The 19,972-nt window shown below is 47.7% G+C and overlaps 1 protein-coding gene across 1 annotated transcript in view; it reads right to left on the bottom strand.

Moving 5' to 3' along the window:
* Positions 1 to 16,020, bottom strand: part of ADRA1D (adrenoceptor alpha 1D) — a 54,223-nt gene extending 38,203 nt beyond the window's left edge. Inside the window, exon 1 of the mRNA XM_081925102.1 lies at positions 13,758 to 16,020. Coding sequence (XP_081781228.1) covers positions 13,758 to 14,718 — 961 coding nt within the window. The 5' untranslated portion in view covers positions 14,719 to 16,020. The remainder of the gene's footprint in view (positions 1 to 13,757) is intronic.
* Positions 16,021 to 19,972: the final 3,952 nt, after the last annotated feature.

The raw sequence follows: 19,972 nt of genomic DNA on the forward strand, positions 1-19,972 counted from the left end.
GAAAGACGGCATCAACAGAGAGAGCTATCCATAAGGATTAGCATTAAAGAACCGTTTCCTCCAGTCGAGTCATGCCTGCCCTTTGCTGCGCCAATAAATTACCGGGCATTATGAAATGCAGCTTTCTCTGTTTCGCAGTGGCAGCCTTTCGATTGGTAGAACTGCGATCTGGGGAACAGGGGGCAAAGGACAGGAACCTTTTAGGGGGGCTGACAGCTGCTGGGGGTGGCTGGAGAGTGCCGGATTATCCCCAAATTTAAATCGGCACTCAGCCGCAAAGCTTAAAGCATGTTCATGAGGAGGTCATCATCTTTCGCGACCTGACCTTCCTCGCAGGGCGTTTTTTAGGAAAGTTGGAATAAAATTGTAACAACTGGGAAGTGCGGCAAATGATTATCGTGTATCTCCCTCTTTCCCAAGTTTTAGCTGAGCATGTGGATGAGGGGGATGTTATTGGTGTCCGCGGCCCTCCCTCATTCTTCCCTACCTGTGGAAGCACCATAGAATCATTGGAAGGGCCGGCCCTACCATTAGACAGAATCAGATGCTTGCCTCAGGTGGGAGATGCTGGGGGGACAGGCAGGAAACGGTAGGGAGGAACTGGAGAGCCAGAGCTTTGCATGCACTGCATGGCCTCTAAGCAAGCGTCTTGCCATCAGGTGTGGTGGGAAATGCTGTCCTGTCACCAGGATTGGAATCAGATGCACTGGAAAGCAGGAAGCTGCCTTAGTACAAGTCAGAGCCTTGGTCCTTGTAGCCAAGCATTGTCTGCACTGACTGGCAGAGGCTCTCCAGGGTTTTAGAGCAGGGTCACTTTTAGCTGTACCTGGAGATGCCAGGAACCGAAACTGGGATCTACTACATGGAAAGCAGATCCTCTGCCGCTCAACTTGGCAGCTCGGCCCGTAATATATCTATCTTTTTTTGGGGGGGGGTATATTTTTTATTAAGTTTTTCTATTTTACATTTTAGAATATTCATTTAAACAACCTAAAAATATCAGTGACTTCCCTTCTTCTCTTTCCATGGTTCAGTTTGCATGCCATAAATCCCTGCATAGTTTACATAAACTAAATCATTCAGTATTCCATTTTTACATCCATCAAAACTTATTTACACAGTTGAATTTATCTTAAAGCTGCCAACGTTTTCAAACATACACAATTTTCACCCATATACTCAATAAACATTTCCCACGTATACTCTCCTTTTCCTCTTATTCTATAAATTAGATCAGCAAGCTGCACATACTCCATCAGTTTAAGTTGCCATTTTTCTTTGGCTGGGACCTCGCTCGTTTTCCATTTTGGGGCTAACAAAACACGGGCCACAGTAGTGGCATATATAAACTGCCTTTTTTTGACACCTGGGGATTTCCATCTGAATGATCCCCAGGCCCATAACATGTCTTGGGCTGGTCCTGGTTTGTATGATGCTCTTTTAATCATTTAGATTTGTTGCATACTGTGTGCGTGTGGTGGCCTTTGCAGGAAGGTTGCATAAAAATATTAGGCGCACGGACACCATAATCAAGAATTCAAGAGCAGAAGATGATCCCGGCTGCTGGAGCAAGCCAAAGGGGCCACAAACTATCCAACATCCTAGTGTCACAGTTGCGGGATATTAAAAGCACAGCCAAATTCATGTATTGCTAGCTAGACACATGACAGGAACTGAAACTCACAGTTTCTGTGAGAAACAATCCCGCTGTGCCTTGACAGAGGGAGGGTGGAGGTCCAGTGCCGGATTTACGTATAAGCTAAACAAGCTATAGCTTAGGGCCCCACTCTCTTGGGGAACCCCAAAAAATTTAAAGGAGAAAAAAACTGGATGTACATTTCCGAAATATAAGATAAAAAACAAATAAAATAAAACCTACCTACAGCAACAGTGTTTTGTGTTGTGTAGGCTCCTGTGAGGTAAGTCATGGCCCCCGCCTGCTAGCTTGCTCCCTAAAATATCACTGGTTTGCTCATTTCTATGTACAGGGTGCCTACATTCTGCATGTGCAAATGGCTTTAGATACCTATTAGGTCCATAAATTACCATATAGCATCTATTCAACACAAAAAACAGTGACAATTTGTTGTTGACAAAGGACAGCGCTGGACATATAAAGGGCCCCATTACCTTCATTAGTTCAGGGCCTCATTAAACCTAAATCCAGCCCTGTTAGGTCCAACCTGCTTGGGAACACCCTCTTCCTTATCTGCAAGCAACATGAGAATATCTACATATTTGAATTCCAAGCTCAGACACCATTTCTAACTAGACTTAAGTACAGTATGTCTTTGCAACCGAATTACCATTTTAAGGCTGCCTGAACAAATCTGCTGTATCTGTTTCTCTTCGGCAAGTATTCTGAGTAAATGTTATCCTGTTTTTCTTTTTACAAGACTGTTTGTGTGGTTGTCATTTTAAGGGGGAGAAAAAGGGGGGAAATACCAAGAAGATATTGGGACACGGGTGGCGCTGTGGGTTAAACCACAGAGCCTAGGACTTGCCAATCAGAAGGTTTAAATCCCTGCGATGGGGTGAACTCCCGTTGCTCAGTCCCTGCTCCTGCCAACCTAGCAGTTCGAAAGCATGTCAAAGTGCAAGTAGATAAATAGGTACCACTCCGGTGGGAAAGTAAACGGCGTTTCCGTGCGCTGCTCTGGTTCGCCAGAAGCAGCTTAGTTATGCTGGCCACATGACCTGGAAGCTGTACGCCGGCTCCCTCGTCTAATAAAGTGAGATGAGCGCTGCAACCCCAGCGTTGGTCACAACTGGACCTAATGGTCAGGGGTCCCTTTACCTTTACCAAGAAAATCCAGTCTGCCTTAGAGCATCCTCAATGACTTAAACCAAAAGGCTAAAGATCTCTAATCAGGTACCCTCCAGATATTTTTGACTGCAATGAGGCTGTGCTGTCTCAGACAAGAGGGCACTGGGTTGGGGAAGCTTTCCATGCTTAGGAAAAGGCATGTATAAATAAGCCTGCCTTATCATATGTGCCTTAAGCAACTTCCTTCTGATCCAAAGCTTTCCAACCAACTTTTGCTATTTCTTGGCTCGCCGGGGTATAATCAGGAATTAATATACCATGCAATAGTCCCCAAATTTAATTTAATTACTCCCTTCCAGAGTGGATGGCTCTGTGTTAAAACATTTTAAAGGGGGACATTCCGTTTCCCAAGTGCAGGACAACAAATGGCTTTGATGGCAAGCTATATTTCTTTGGGCACAATACCTCCATCAAATAAAAGTCCCCTTTCAGCTGGCAGGCTGTAAATTCAGGCTGCTTAGCCCTTCTGAGTCCATCTATTTCTGCAACAATGCTGGGCTTTAAGAGAGAGAAATATATCCACTCCAGGGAACAGCTTCACAATTAAAACTCTACAGGCACCATCACTTGAGTGGCTCAGAAGCTTTCCTGTTTATCATCCCGGCCCCCTTTCTTTTCATTCCTGAAGGTGGTGGGAATAAATTAGTGTGTTGGATAATTCTATTTGTTCCAGCAGAGTCAATTAAAAACACACACAAAGGGAATACTGGACAGGTAAACAATGGCGGAATCAGAAGCTGGATTGCACCAGCTCCCCTAAAAGAACATTAACCCACCTTTTGTTGGGTCAGCGCATCAGGGATGGCTCAGTTGGTAGAGCTGGAGACTCTTAACCCCAGGGTTGCGGGTTTGAGCCCCACATTGGGCAAAAAGATTCCTGCATTGCAGGGGGCTGGACTAGATGACCCTCGTGGTCCCTTCCAGCTCTATGATTCTATTAGTCTATGCGATATTGCGGATAATTACAATAAAAACAGCACAGCACCAGCCCTTTCATTAAAAGCAGTCAGTTCCTCAAAGTCTATTGCAATAAGGAGGTCTTCAGCTGCCGGCAGAACGACAAATAAATTCTGTTTATTTTCAAAAGTGCCATGATGCTTTTGTTGTTTTAAGCACAGCCAGTCTTTGCTCCCTGACTCATGGGGTGACGTAATCAGAGCACAAGATGACAGCTGCTGGATCAGGCCAATAGCCCATCTAGTCCAGCATTCTGTTCTCACAGTGGCCAACCAGATACCTGTTATGGGAAGTCTGAAAACAGGACCTGACTGCAACAGAAGCTCTCCTGCCCCCTGTAGTTTCCAGCCACTAGTGCTCAGGAGCGTGCTACCTCAAACTTCAACATCAACTTCGTTGGACTGGTCATGTTGTGTGGATCATCGTCTTCCAAAGCACCTACTCTATTCCAAACTTAAAATTGGAAAGTCTAATGCTGGTGGTCAACAAAAGAGGTTTAAAGACTCTCTCAAGGCAAATCTAAAAAAAATGTAGTGTTAAGTTGTGGGTGAACATATCAGACGACACAGCGATTCTTCACAGCTCTTGTTTATTCACAGGCCAGAACTGAACTGAATTGGAAGGGTTCAGCCAACCTGCTTATATAGAGCTCAACTACAAGGCAAGAGTAACAACTTTCTGTAACTATCCAATCACTGAACGTCACTTTCAATTCCTTATTTGCACATGTGGACCTACGGTAAGTGAAAACTATCTACAGTATCCCCCTGCTGGCCCAGGGTGAGAATTTCAGTACATAACATGTAGTATAAACACCGACAACTGGGAAACACTGGCCTGCGAGTGCTCCAGTTGGAGAACAGCCTTTACCAAAGGTGTCATGGGCTTTGAAGACACTTGAACTCAGGATAAAAGGGAGAAACGTACTAAGAGGAAGGCACGCTTGGCAAATCCACACCATGATCAACTCCTGCCCAGAAACCTATGTCCCCACTGTTGAAGGACGTGTGGACCCTGAATTGGCCTCCACTGTCACTGATGGACTCACTGTTAAGACCATGTTCATGAAAGACAATCTTATTCGGCTAAGAGTGATCACCAAACAAGAAGAAGCTACTTCCAACAGTGGAGGCAGAACATATCCATCAGGGTTAATAGCCATTAGCTCCTCCAAGAGCTTGTCAAACTCTCTTTCAAAGCAGTCCCATGCTTTGAAGCTTCTATGTGTACAGGTGGCTCCCTGCTTCAGAAGATTCGTGGAAGACACTTAGTACAGTGATCTGGGGTGGGGAGGAGAACTTGCACCCTCGCCTACGATGCCCTATCAGGCATCTTTTCTTAACATGCATCTAGAACACTCAAAGACAGTGAGATCTCCTGCAACACAAGAAGCTGCATCACAGCAAGTCAGATCACAGGTCCATCTACCTTAGTATTGTCAACACTGGCCAGCAGCAGCTCTACACGGTGTCTGGGGGCGTTCACTCTCAGCCCTGCTTGGGGATGCCAGAGATTGCCCCTGGGGCTTCTGCATGCAAGGCAGATGTTCTGTCACTGAGTCATGGCCCTTAACCCCTTCTCTAAGCCATCCACAAGTAATATTAGAAAAGATAAGCAGCATTAATCCTGAACAGTAAGCTGATGGCCTGGCTAGTTCATCGCAGGGAGAGTGAATGAGAGAGAGAGAGAATGAGAAAAAACCCCATGTTTTTGCTGACATGTTCACTGAATGCTGTTATTGTTGTTATTGTTACAGTGGTATCTCCGGTTGTGAAGAGGATTCGTTCCGGAGGTCCGGCCGCATCCCGAGGAATTTGCAACTGGAGGATCGTGGCTGTGCATGCGCACGGTGCGGTTTAGCGCTTCTGCACATGCACGAGCGGCGAAACCCGGAAAAATACTTCCGGGTTTGCCGCTTTCACAACCCGAAGTTTATGTTACCCTCGGGTAAGCCGAGGGTCCACTATATTTAAATTTGTATACAGCCCTAACCTGAAGGTCTCCAGTTGGCTACAGAATAAAATCACAACATAAAATCACAAAATACATGATAAAAACAAAAACAAAAACAACCCAGGAAACACTGCCTCCCCAAGGGCATTGAATTTCAATCAGCCAAAGACCTAATTAAAGAGGAATGTTTTCGTCTGGCGCCTAAAGGTGTATAATGAAGGCGCCAACCAAACCTCCCTGGGGAGAGCATTCCGCAAACAGGGAGCCACTGCAGAGAAGGCCCTGTTCTTGTGTTGCCACCCTCCAGACTTCCCATGGAGGAGGCACATGAAGAATACATGGAGCGGGGACCATGTCTGTTGGCCTTAACTTAAACCTCCACACATGCTCCCTGAGATCAGAGCAACCATGCCAATGCCAGATGTTTTATAGGACCAGGACGAATCTTATTGGGCCGCTTGCATTACCTGATCCTTGCTGAGCTGGCATTTCCTGGCCATCCAGCTATCAGGCTGATGCAGAGACAGAAAAGCCCTAGAGAACCTGGGGCACAAGCGACTGGACCACTTCCAATTCTCTCGCTGTTTGGTTTTCCAGCCAACTGTGGCCTCTTCATTTCCACCAACTCAGATCCTTTAATCCTTATTCCAGATAGGTAAACGCTGAGTCATGTCCGCTCCGCTGGACTGTATAAAAATAGCCTAGTCACTTTTTATCTCTTATTCTATCTGATAAAAATGTCCCCGTTAAATATATCCCAGGGAACGTGAAATGGAGCAATAAAGATTCCGGACAACCTTCCTTCCCCAGCTTCTTTCTTTCCTTTTCAATTAAAAGCTTACAAGTTACCAGATGTTTGGCTTGCTGCACTCGCTCCTGGTCCATGCCCAGATAGGACACTCTTCCCCTCTTGAGAGAAGGGAACGGGCTACCTTATGGCTTCATCAGAGATTTACAAGGGTTTCTAGGAATTCAAGTATGCCCATCTGCATAATTAAGGAGCATCCCATTGACACTGACATCTGCTTAAGATGCGCCTGCCATATAAATGTTGTCATCTGTCTCCTCCATCTACCCCCTGACTCCTCAAATGGAAAAAGAAGCTCCCTTGCATGTAGAAAAACTGTGCAACAGGCAGCGGGTGATGCAATATTATGAGCCATCCTGTGTCATTTTATCTTACGAACTGCCCTGAGACCTGTGGGTATAGGGCAGTATAGTGGTATCTTGGGTTACAGACGCTTCAGGTTACAGATGCTTCAGGTTACAGACTCTTCTAACCCAGAAATAGTACCTCGGGTTAAGAAATTTGCTTCAGGATGAGAACAGAAATTGTGCTCCGGCGGTGCAGCAGCAGCGGAAAGCCCCATTAGCTAAAGTGGTGCTTCAGGTTAAGAACAGTTTCAGGTTAAGAACAGAGCTCCGGAACGAATTAAGTATGTAACCAGAGGTACCACTGTATAATCATCATCATCAACCCTTTTGTATTCTGAAATCACACAGTCCAGAATTCTAGCAACTCATTTTGCCACCTTTTCTTTGTAATGTATAGGACTGCAAGAAGATCAAACCTATCCATTCTTAAGGAAATCAGCCCTGAGTGCTCACTGGAAGGACAGATCGTGAAGTTGAGGCTCCAAGACTTTGGCCACCTCATGAGAAGAGAAGACTCCCTGGAAAAGATCCTGATGTTGGGAAAGATGGAGGGCAGAAGGAGAAGGGGACGACAGAGGACGAGATGGTGGGACAGTGTTCTCGAAGCTACGAACATGAGTTTGACCAAACTGCGGGAGGCAGTGGAAGACAGGAGTGCCTGGCGTGCTCTGGTCCATGGGGTCACGAAGAGTCGGACACGAATAAACGACTAAACAACAAAATAGGTCAACTATACATTATAAAGGTAAAGGACCATTAGGTCCAGTCGTGGCCGACTCTGGGGTTACAGTGCTCATTTCGCTTTATTGGCCAAGGGAGCTGGCGTACAGCTTCCGGGTCATGTGGCCAGCATGACTAAGCTGCTTCTGGTGAACCAGAGCAGCACACGGAAACACAGTTTACCTTCCCGCTGGAGTGGTACCTATTTATCTACTTGCACTTTGACATGCTTTCGAACTGCTAGGTTGGCAGCAGCAGGGACTGAGCAACGGGAGCTCACCCTGTCAAGGGGATTCGAACCGCTGACCTTCTGATCGGCAAGTCCTATGCCCACAGCGCCACCCCCATCCCTAACTATACATTATACATAGGGACAAATGTGAAGTTCTGCACTTAGGCAGGAAGAACCAAATGCAGCAACAGAAAAAGCTCATGCTATTCTAGGCTGCATCAACCGAAGTCTAGCATCTAGATCAAGGGAAGTAATAGTCCAGCTCTATTCTGCTTTGATCAGACCACACCTGGAATACTTTGTCCAGATCTGGGCGCCACAATTTAAGAAGGATGTAGACAAGCTGGGTTGTGTGCAGAGGAGGGCCTGGAAAACGAGCCTTATGAGGAGCGGTTGAAGGATCTGGGTATGTTTATCCTGGAAAAGAGGAGAGTGATGTTGGGGATTGAATCAGTGCATTCTGCATTTATGGTACATGCTCCACCATTGAGTCATGGTCCTTCCTCACATTAGGTGGCCGACTGAAGTGGATGAATTCTGTGGACTATGCCAGTTCAGAATGCAGCTGAGTTCCATTTCTAAATGCAGAAAACTCCCTGCATGCAGACAACTAGAACACCAAGGATAAAGGTTTAGGTGCTAGCTTTTTAGAAGCCAAGTTCTTTAAAAATAAATAAATAAATAAATAAATCAGTACCCACCTGCCATTTGATATGGCATGTTCCAAAATTCTATCCCCCCATCATCTGAGTTAAGTATAGATTCACTCTTTCTTTAGCCTTTCCAAATAGCTTATAAGCAGCCGGGCTAAAAATATGCCCCTTTTAGAGGCTAGCAGACTTCTTGGAAGGTTGATAGCAATAAGTGGAATCAGACAGAAGTGTGAGAATGAGATCTGCACAAAGTCCACAAGCATAGGCAACCTGCTCATTATGGGACTAAAATCAGGGTAAATCTAAATGATAATTTTTGCATAGAGTATGTCATTTCACAGGAATGCTGAGTGCCCCTTATGGCGGTGCAAAGGCAGAAGTCTTTAACCCCCAAGGCAGGGAGGAAAAGGAGACCACCAACTAATCAGCCATTTCTCCCTTGTTGAACAAACAGCTTTTCCAAATTGCCTCATTAGCCAGGCAAACTTGTCTTGATTAATTGCACAGGTACTTCTTGATGACTGCATCATTACTCTGGGGAGCAGAGAATCTGTGGGGTTGGGAGGGAAGCAGCTCCTGTTACAGATACCCATCAAAGCAAAAAGCAACCTTCACAGGTGGCATTTCAAACTTTCCGCAGAAGGCACCAGAAAAGATTCTGCAAGCTCTCCAAATAGCTCAGCCTAGTTGTTGACGAGGACGGTCTTATGTAGGAGATTTTGCAACCCAGCTCCTTTCCTGGGGATAACACATGCCAAGGTGCATAATAATAATAATAATAATAATAATAATAATAATAATAATAATAATAATAATAATAATATTTATTTCTACCCTGCCCTCCCCAGCCAAGACCGGGCTCAGGGCAGCTAATTGTTTTTATACCTGCCCGGGCTCAGGGCAGGTATAAAAACAATTGATTAAAATACAACTTAAAAACAAGATTAAAATACATTAAAATTCAGCCTCCTTTCAGTAGAAACTCAAATCAAAAACTTTTGGGGGATGAAAACGTCAAATCTTCACCAAGGCCAACTATCCAGACTGGTCCTACGTGGGCCAGAAAAAAGCCAGGGAAGTCCCCAAATGGGAGTTTCATCACAGAAGGAGAAAGGAAAAAGGAAAGAGGGGAACAGGATCAAGCTGATTCCAAGCCAAAGGCCAGGCGGAACAACTCTGTCTTGCAGGCCCTGTGGAAAGAAATCAGATCCCACAGGGCCCTGGTCTCATGAGACTCATCAGGGGGACTCATCAGGTGGGGGGAGCTGTGCACTGTGGCTCCTCCGCACGCTGGGATTCACTGAATCATAAAATTGTAGAGGTGGAAGGGACCTCAATGGCCATCTAGGCTGGGTTGGTGCCCAGGAACAACTTGCTGCAGGACAGACCTTGGGCAGGAAACGACAGAGCACCACAGCCATGCAGCACATAATTAAACTATGGAACCCAATTCTCCAGAAGGCAGTGATGACCCCCAATCCAGATGGCTTTTAAAAGAGGATTGGACAAATTCATGGAAGAGAACCCTGGGAAGATGCTGCCAGTCAGTTCAGCTAACACTGGGCAAGATAAACGAACAACCTTCCTTGGTATGAAGCAGATTCCTATGTCTAAAGTGCAGCCGTGGGTAAATTTTGCAAACCATGGTTAGATTGGAGGCAATTATCCACTCCTACAAACAACGGGGAAAGGCCATAGCTCTGTGGCGGTACATCCGCTTTCCATGTAGAAGGTCACAGGTTTGATCCTGGGCTTCACCATGTAGGTAGCTAGGAAAGACTCCCCATAAGGAGCCCCCGGTCAGCCTAGACCAGGGTTGGGGAATCAGTGGTCCTCCCAATATTGTTGGACTACAGCTGCCATCATGCTTGGCCATGCTGGCTGGGGTTGATGGGAGCTGGAGTTGAGCAACATGGGAAGAGCCATAGGTTCCTCATGAGGGGCGGATTTTGGACTTCAAATTTCAGCAGTGCCATGTAAAAGCCCAAAATTCGGAGCCCCTCCATGCCTCTCACCTTCTGTTCTGCTCCATTCACTATGTCATAGTTGTGATCTCCTGCAGTGCCCCCTAGGCTTGGCGCCCAGCGTGGCAGAACCGGCCGCGCTGTCCTAAATCCGTCTCTGCCAAACCGGACACAGGGAGCAGTGGATTGACTTGCTAGACAGTCGTCTCCTCTCTAGTTTAATCCAATCATCCCCTTTTTATAATTTTAAAACCATTGCATATTTTTCTATCATCTGTGGACACAATGAATAATTGCTTCCTCTTTGCTTATCCACGAATCCCGAGGGTTAGAATTTAGCATACAAAAAAGTAAAAAAAAATGAAGAGAGAGTTTCTCCCAGTCTGCTCCTACAGTTCTTACAGGATTCCTTGCAACAGAGAGGTACTGAGCTACAGCCCTTCCCCAGCTTGCTTGCTCTTTTCCTCCATTTGCACAGAAAAAAGGCATCAAAGAACAGCATTTCCTAAGAAACAGTAGGATATATACAGAATAGATATGGATTGTGGCTATTGTTCATGTGTACCCCGGTTCCTAAACCAGAAGTGGCAGCATACTGGATACAAAGCAAAAAGGAGTGTGCGCACAGCTTTAGTTTGCAAGATCCTTTTGAAACTGATATGAAAAGGTGTTGAATATGCTTGAAAGCAAAGAGATAAATAAAAGCATTCTAGGGTAGACTGCTTCTAAGCATGGAAGCTCCCTATTAGCATCATAGCAGTCAGTGGGATGGAATAAGGTAATGATCCTGCCAGCCTCCTAAATTTATTTTTGGATCTGCAGTGATTGACTTTCTGATGGCGGAGAGAAGAGGAGCATTTTTAGCATGTCATACTGTGCGATTGCAGAAATATTGGGATAGGCATGTCTCTTTTCTGAAGGGGAGATTTGCTTGTGTTTGAGTCAGACTCCACCTTTGCTTCACATTCACTTTGTGGCCTTGGGAAAGTCCCTTGTCTCTCTCTCTGGTCCAGTCCTCTATCTAGGCTGCCTTCAGAATGCCATAATTCTATGAGCAAAATAATTCTCAAAAACATACCAGGAAATTTTGGTAGATTGGATTGAAGTGCTCTGTTACCCTGGCTCAAGAAATCCACTTTGAAAACAAAACAAAAGCAGACTTTTCTTTTTTTGCAATGAGGAAAGAGACAAGGAAAAGTGTGAGCTAAACAAATGATTAATAGAAACCACCACTTCAAAAGCAAAGTGGGATGAATACAGAATGGACACTCGTCATATAACCTCCCCACTAACATATCAGAACCAATGTGCAATAAAGACTAGAGAGAGTCTCATCTCTGCATGAAGGATGATGGCTCAGTAAGCAGGTTGCTTTGAGGAGTTCTGAGTCCAAACCCAGGCAAATGCCACTGGGAAACATATTAGTAAAGGCTAATATTTCACTGTTGTTTTCCACTGTTGACTTTGAGCACAGTGATTCCGTTTAGCTACCAATGGGCTCCCTTGGGTGGGGCAGGGGTGTGATAGGTAGGCTTTGACTGGCAGGGTCTGTGGTTCCCCACCACACTTTGGGGAGGCATCTTCCCGATGGTGGAAACCAACTGTTTTAGCTTTGTAGCATGGGTGAGACTAACAAATCAACAGCCTGTCTGTACCAGGTGACTTTGGAAAGACTGACCTGAATCAGAACGAAGAAAGAAAGTCTCATTGCCATATTTCACAGGGGAGGCAGTGATATCAGTTGAGGGTACCAGGAATCTGGTTGCAATCTGAGCGATGCCTGGCTTTGCAAAGAAGATACCTGGGCACCTGTCTTGGATTTCCCTGCAGCTGAGGGCCTGGTGTCCCGGCATCCTTTGCATGGCCGCAAAGGATATTGGGAGACGCACCTTCCAATGTGCAGTGCAGCCACATGGGACAGCAAACTGCTGGGTATTCTCCACTCCCCATTCCACCACAGTCCTTGGAGTAGTCAACATCAAGGGGCTTGAGCTCCCGTGCAAATTTGATGGGTGCTTCTTGCTTCCAAATGAGAATGAATCACCGGATGCTGAGTGGTGCTTCGAAAAAGAGCACCGCCTCCTATCTGTAGCATGACCCTGCCAGGCAGATTAGGGGAAGGGTGGTAGTTCGGTGCTTTGCATGCAGATGGTTCCTGGTTCAATCCCCAGCATCTCCTGGCCTTGGAGAGCCACTGCCAGCCAGCTAGGTGGACCAATGGTCTGACATGGGGTAAGGCAGCTGCTTTCGTTTGGGACTGACTGTGGCTCAGTGACAGAGCCAGATTCAGTCCCTGGCATCTCCGGGTAGGACTGGCAAAGGCTGCCTACCTGAAACCCCAGAGAACCTCTTCTTTCTAATATAGACATTGCTGAGCTCAGTGGACTAATGGGTCTGATTCTCCAATGAAGTGCCTAGGATGAGATTGGCAGTGAGTGTTTGGATACCACTGAGCCATATGATAAACATGTTTTAAAATTTGAATTTTCAGTCAATTAGTTGACAAGTACCAGTACTCCGTAGTATGGCTACTTTTCTGCTTGTATGGCTCATTGCAACATGAGAAAATTCTATATAACTTTGTATGATTATTTATGTCCGTGTGGGATATTGTTACTATGGGATATCAACATACTTTTTTTATATACAAGCATTTGGGTCTTGGTGATGATTGTGTTTTCTCACTTGCAGGTCGACAGAAAGGTTTCAAATAAGGAAATTAAACAAAGAATTGTCCTCTTCTCATCTAGCCTCTGAGCAACTATATTCTGTGGGGTCACAACAACAACAGTCCTGCAAGGGAGGCCACTGCTGGCTTAATTGGACAGGTGGAGTGGCAAGCCCAAAATTTAATGATTATAATAAGCTATCCAGAGTATCTAATGGGATTCAAGGTTTACTGGATGGCCCACAATGGCTGATAGTTATCCCCACTGCCAGCCTATTTTATTTCTAAGGGAACCTAGAAAAGTAGACTTAACAAGGTTGTAAAGTTCACCCTTGAGGAGCAACTGGAATTCATAATTTATTAATCACATTGCTAGATCACCCTTCCTCTAAAGGAGCTCAGGACAATGTACAATAAAACATTTTTTTTAAGTATCATAAATAAGATGTAACAGTAAGCAACATACTTTAAAATATCTATCTATAAAGTCAGGACCATTGAAACACACCACATATAAAAATATAAAAGTGAAGACAGATGCAATGTAAGAGGAGAAGACAGATGTCATGTAAAAGAGAACTCACATCTCGTGAACATCGCACAAGAGAAGTCAAGGTGCCTCACTTACCGAAAGACAGCACGAAAAAGAAAGGCAGCCAGCAGAGGATGAAAACCCCGACAACGATCGCAAGAGTTTTGGCCGCTTTCTTCTCCCTGGAGAACTTCAAGAGGCGCACTGAGAGAGAGCTCCTGAAGGTGTGCCCTTTGCCCTTGGTGCTGGCGGCCAGGGAGTCCTCGAGGACACTGCGGCAGTGGATCCTGAGCACCACTTCCATGGACTTCCCACGCTCTTTCTTGACCCCGGCCTCCAAGCTCTTGGTGGTCCTCCTTGCCACCACGTAGATGTTGAAGTACATCACCAGGATGACCATGAGCGGCAAGTAGAAGGAGAAGAGCGAAGAGAAGATGGCGTAGCCCGGCTCCATCGTGATGCTGCAGGTTTCGTCGTTTTCGGGCGGCTCCTCCTTCCAGCCCAAGAGGGGCCCAATGGAGATGACCATGGAAGAGAGCCAGACCACCACTAGGATGATGACCGCCTTCTTCTCAGTCATAATGGTGGGGTACTTGAGCGAGTATTTGACCCCGATGTACCGATCCACAGAGATGATGCACAGGCTCATGATGGAGGCGGTACAGCAGAGGACGTCTACCGCCGCCCAGATGTCGCAGAAGATGCGGCCAAAGATCCACAGGTCCAGAACTTCCAAGGTGGCTGAGAAGGGCAGGACAGTGGTGCTGAGCAGCAGGTCAGCAATGGCCAAGTTGATGATGAAGTAGTTGGTCACTGTCTGCAACTGACGGTTGCAGGCAACCGAGAGGATGACCAGGATATTGCCCACAATGGCCGAGAGGATGAAGAGGGCGAGGAAGACCCCCACGCCCACCGACTGCAAGGTCAACCTCAGTGCCAAGGAGGTGCTGTTGTCGGGGTCAACATCCCCCCCTGCCCAGGACCCGTTGACCCCCTCGGCTTCTTCTCCCGTGTGGTTCCCATTCAAGCTGGCATTAATCCGGTCAGGGAAAGTCATTCTTTTTCAAAAGGGGCCGGTCTCCATGGGAGATGGGTTGAGCGTGATGGAGGTGCCTAGGAGATGAGCAACAGGCATGGCTCACTCTCTCCCTGGTACCATCCCCAGAATCACCTATAATGATTTTGAACTCCACACTCCCAAGAGAGAGAAAAAAGGCTCTCTTTTTGCACACGAGGAGTTTCCTCCCACTTATATCTCTCCTCCTCTGCAATCCTTTTTTTTTTTTACACCATCGTTTCCTGCAAAGGTGGACCTCTATCCACGTCACTGCACGCCACCAGGGATGCTGTTGTGTCCCTACTCTTCTCACTTCTTGCACACACACATGAGCAGCAAAATCATCTTGCAAAGGTGCTGGATCTCAAGGAACCCGCTTTCTCTCTCCCTCCTCCCCCGGCAATGCTGCGCGGGCTACCTCTTTCACCTCCCTCCCTCCCTTCCCCCTCTCACCTCTCTGTCCATCAGGTGTGTTTGTGTGTGTGGCCCCTGAGCTGTCCCCTTCGTCCTCAGCCACCTCCTCCACTCAGTAATAAGATAAAAAAGTATTTGACGTTCCTCCTTGCACCTCTCCAACGCACGCGCGCGTTTGCAATAGTCCCTTGTAAAAAGGCTGAGCAGCAACAACCCCTGTACGCGGGCGTGGGGGGTAGGAATAAAAAATAAAACAGAAAATTGGGGCCGGGGGTGAGAAGGCAGCAAATCCCTCCTTTAAATAACTCCTTTCGGCCCCCCGCTTGTTTCCCCCATCGAGGGTCCTTCATCCAGGAAGATGCCTTGGCTGCGGAGGCTTTGGGAAGAAGGACCGAGCTGGGCGCAAGCGTCGCGTCGTCGTCAGTGTCCAGAGCCGGCTGCTTGACAGTTTCCCGGACATCCTTCCAGCTTGTCGGTCCAGAGGATGCGACGCAGGAGCGCGGAGGGAGAGAAAAGGGGAACGGCGGGGAAGACGCCGCCGGTGCCTCTGCAGCTAAATCCGAGCCCCCTCCAATCGGAGCGGGAGAGAAGTGACGGTTGGGGAGCCAGAGGAGCAAAAGTAGGCTGCGTCCGGGCGCGCAAACTTTGCGCTGGGGAGCTTCGCGCGCTCGGCGTCTCCCGGGCTGTCAATCTCTCTCCCTCTCTCTCTGCAGCGAGATCTACGGCGCAGCAGCAGCAGCAGCGAAATCCAGCAAGTCGCCTTCCTCAACTCCTCCTAGAGGCTTGTGGCATCCTTCTGCCGGCGTAGGGTGGCCGGAGGGGTTGGCTCTGCAAGTTTGGCAGCGAGGGTGGGTGGCCAACCGCGCGCAGGAGAGGCGGGAGGGAGGCAAAGGAAAGACTCCTCTTAATTTTTAAAAAAGAGGGACGGAGCGCGCGGGGGGCGGTGGGATAACGCGCTGGGTCGTGGGTGGTGGGTGGGAGGGAGGCCCTTAAAGATATATATATATTTATATACCGAAAATAGCTTCATTGAAGGATTTCCATTTCCTGGGCGAGGCGACCGAGAGACGCTAGAGAGCAGCAAAGGGCTGGTCGTCGACGGCGCTGCCGCTAACGCTAATGCGCTTCTGGTCCCTTGCAAAGCCCTCGGTGTTTATTAGAGAAGCCGTTATTCTGGGATGATCACCTCGGCGGGGCTCCCTGCAACCTGTTTGATTTGCTTTACGAGGGAGGAAGCCGGCCGGTTTAAGCCTTGCAGCTCCTGTGCTTACAATATATATATATATATTTTAAAGGCGTAAGTGCATGTCCAAAGGCAGATCTTGGGTTCTGCTTGATGCCAAACCCACCGTTGCAGGCTGTTCCCGGGGCATCCAGATGGTCGTGTGAACATGCGCTGGAGAGTCACGAACGGCTGGTTTGCTTGTTTACCTGGGAGTTTCTGACCCTCTCCTTCAACTGACTTCAACCTGCGGTTCAGATTTCAATGTGACAAAGGATTGCAATGTGATGGTGACCACCCAGAGGTCTGCGCCCCACATTGCCCAAACATTTTCTTTTACCCTGTGCAATGACTCATTGTGATCAATGGATCTTATTTCCATGTAAACATATTTCATTTTATTTATATCTTGCCCTTCCTCCACTTGAAGGATCCCTAGAGTTGGATGGAGTGCTTAGAGACCCAAGTCATCTAGTCCAGTGGCGTAGTGTGGGTTGTCAGCACCCGGGGCAAGGCAAGTAATTTGTGCCCCCTAACCCATGGATTTTAGTAGGGGCAGAGAGCTGCGAGTGTGAGCGCCCCCCCCAGATGTTGCGCCCAATGCGGCCGGCCCCCCTGCACCCCCACGCTACGCCACTGATCTAGTCCCAAGACCAATCTGGGTTGGGGAGGCCAGAAGGAGCATTTGACTCAAGCTCAAAGGGTGCCTCATAGCTAGACACCTTTCAAATTTTTGGCACTTGCTTTTATTTTATTTATATCCCAACTTTCCTCCAAGGAACTGAAGGTGGTATATGTACGAGGTTCTCTTCCTCCCCATTTTATGCTCACAACAACCCTGTGAGGTAGGTTAGGGGGAGAGAAAGTGGCTGAGGTCACCCAAGTGAGTTCCATGGCTTAAGTGGAGATTTGAACCCAGGTCCCCACCAGTTTGATAAGTTTCTCAACTTGTTTTTCTGTGCATCAGACCAAATGGTGGAACACTCTCTCAGTTTGGAGCTGCAAATTTAAACAAATGAGAGCTGTGCTTTGCTTTGCTAAAAGGCATTCTTTTTTTCTTTTTTTTTTTGCTAATTGATATAGATTTTGTCATATGCTTAATGTCAGCTGTGACGCTGCACGAAAGCAATATTCCCCCTCAATAATTAGTGCAGTTGCACAGGAAAGGCTAGAAAAGCATATGTTAAATTGTATATGGGGGGGGGGGATAAAATTGTGGCACACCAGCTACAAAGATGTTTGCGAACATGACACGAAGGCTGGCAGCATCAACCCCACCATGTGGGAATCCCTTGAAGACGACCACAGTGCCTGGAGACAGACAGACAGGTTGTGCATCCATAGCAGTGGCTGGAGGAGGAATGACCGCTGTGAAGGCCGCAGAAAGAAGAAACGTCATGGTGCATCTGCAGCAGCAAAACCAGTCGTCTTCCTCTGCCCCAGCTGCAACAAAACATGTCTCTCCTGTATTGGTCCCTGCAGCCTTAGCAGGAGCTGCAACCTTCCAACAGTTTGACTTCACTCCTCCATTGCATCCCAAGACAGGCAGATGCCGACCAACCAACCAACCAGGGCAACACACATTTCCATGGATCAGGCAACTAACTGCTTGTGAGATTTCATGGGAAGGAAGGGAGCACTCATCTGCCTGGTCACCCGCTCCTCTCTCACTGCTGAAGGGTTGGAGAACATTTGTGGTTCTCCACTTGTTAGTCTCCCAAGTCCCATCAGCCCCCACCAGCATTACCAAATAAAAAAGACATATAAACCATCAGTTTTGCACTCAGACAACCAGTTAGGCCTTACACCTCGGGTTATATACGCTTCAGGTTACATACGCTTCAGGTTACAGACTCTGCTATCCCAGAAATAGTACCTCAGGTTAAGAACTTTGCTTCAGGATGATAATAGAAATCGCACGGTGGCAGCAAGAGGCCCCATTAGCTAAAGTGGTGCTTCAGGTTAAGAACAGTTTCAGGTTAAGAACGGACCTCCAGAACGAATTAAGTACTTATCCCGAGGTACCACTGTACCTAATAGCCCACATATTGCAGAAGGTGATGAAATAATAATAAATTTTATTATACCCCACCCTCCCCAGCCAGAGCCAGGCTCAGGGCAGCTAACACCAATAAAATTTCAATAGAAACATAAGGAGGGGGAAACCCAATTTAAAATACAGGTTAAAATTCAATTTAAAATGCAGCCTCATTTTAAAAGTAGCCCATAGGAGGGAAGACATAAGGGTCAGACTGAGTCCAAACCAAAGGCCAGGTGGAACAGCTCTGTCTTGCAGGCCCTGTGGATAGATGTCAAGTCCCGCAGGGCCCTAGTCTCTTGTGACAGAGCGTTCCACCAAGTCGGGGCCAGTACTGAAAAGGCCCTGGCCTTAGTTGAGACCAATCTAACCACCAATCTAAATATTTTGGGCACTTTGCAAACTTTCTCTGTCTGATGTCTTCATGCTCCAACACGGTGGTGGGAAACCTCAAGCCTGGGGGGATCAATGTGGCCCCCTAAGCCTCACCACCTGGCCCTTGGGACTCTCCCCAGCCACATCATGTAGTGGCCCTGCTCTGCAGCCTCTTTGAAGGTGTTGGCTGCCTGGGACCCTGGTAATGCTTCTTGCTTCCTTTGATACAGAGGGGTGTGGGTGTAGAAATCAGCCTGCAATACATCAATTGCATCAATTGCTCCACCCACTTTTGCTCCTGGCCCCACCCACCAGTGTCATGTTGTCACGGCCACCCAGGACGGGTCCCAGCTCACAAGAGACCTCACTCCGTTGCAGTTTATTTACAGGAAAAGTTTATTGAAGATTTCTGCTTCTCGTACAGTTCAGCATCGTGGCCGTACGTCTGTCACGTTAGACCGCTGAAGTCCCCTCTGACTCCTCCCCTCTTCCACACCAACTTAATAGCCTGGCTCTAGACCACCTCTTCCTCTCCTTTCTTTTCCGCAGGGTCTTCCTGCCCCCCTGGGTTCCCTCTCTCCGTGACTCGCCTGAGGCTGAATCCTCTGCCGCCTCTTCCCCCCTCCTTCTGGCTTTAGGGCCGGGCTCCTCCCCTGAGCTCTCTCCACTTCCGCGCGCCTCTACGTTTGAACTTGGCGCGCGTACGTTGCTGCTGACCTTTCTTTCGACCGCTACACCACCCCTTGTTCTGCTCTCCACCCTTTCCGGCTGAACACCTTGCTCCAACCCCCTTTCTCTGTTCTCTCCTAATCCTGCTCCCTCCGAGAGGCTGACGACTCCACCCCCTTTACTCCGTTCCGGCTGAGACGCCTCTTGCTGCGTCTGTCTTCCACTGGGCTCCTCTCCGCTTCTCCCTTCTCCTCCCTTTTGCTTGATTAAGGTAACCCCCTTTTGAGAATCCTCTGACTCGCTGCTCAGACTCGTGGATTCCCTCAGAATTCCGTCATCTTCTTCCTCATCCTTCTGCCCCTCCTCCCACTCGCTCTCCGTCTCCTCTGTCATCTCCTCCTCTCTCCCAGAAACCCTGACATCCATCCCCCCCTCGAAGCCCCCCCTTCCCCCCTCCCGCTCGCCGGGTGCAGGTTGAGGAAAACGTGGTTCTTCCGGGGTCGGTTCAGGATACAAGTTGTCCACTTCAACGTTCT

The sequence above is a fragment of the Podarcis melisellensis genome (assembly GCF_964234715.1).
Source record: "Podarcis melisellensis genome assembly, chromosome: 9".
Taxonomy (NCBI): Eukaryota; Metazoa; Chordata; class Lepidosauria; order Squamata; family Lacertidae; genus Podarcis; species Podarcis melisellensis.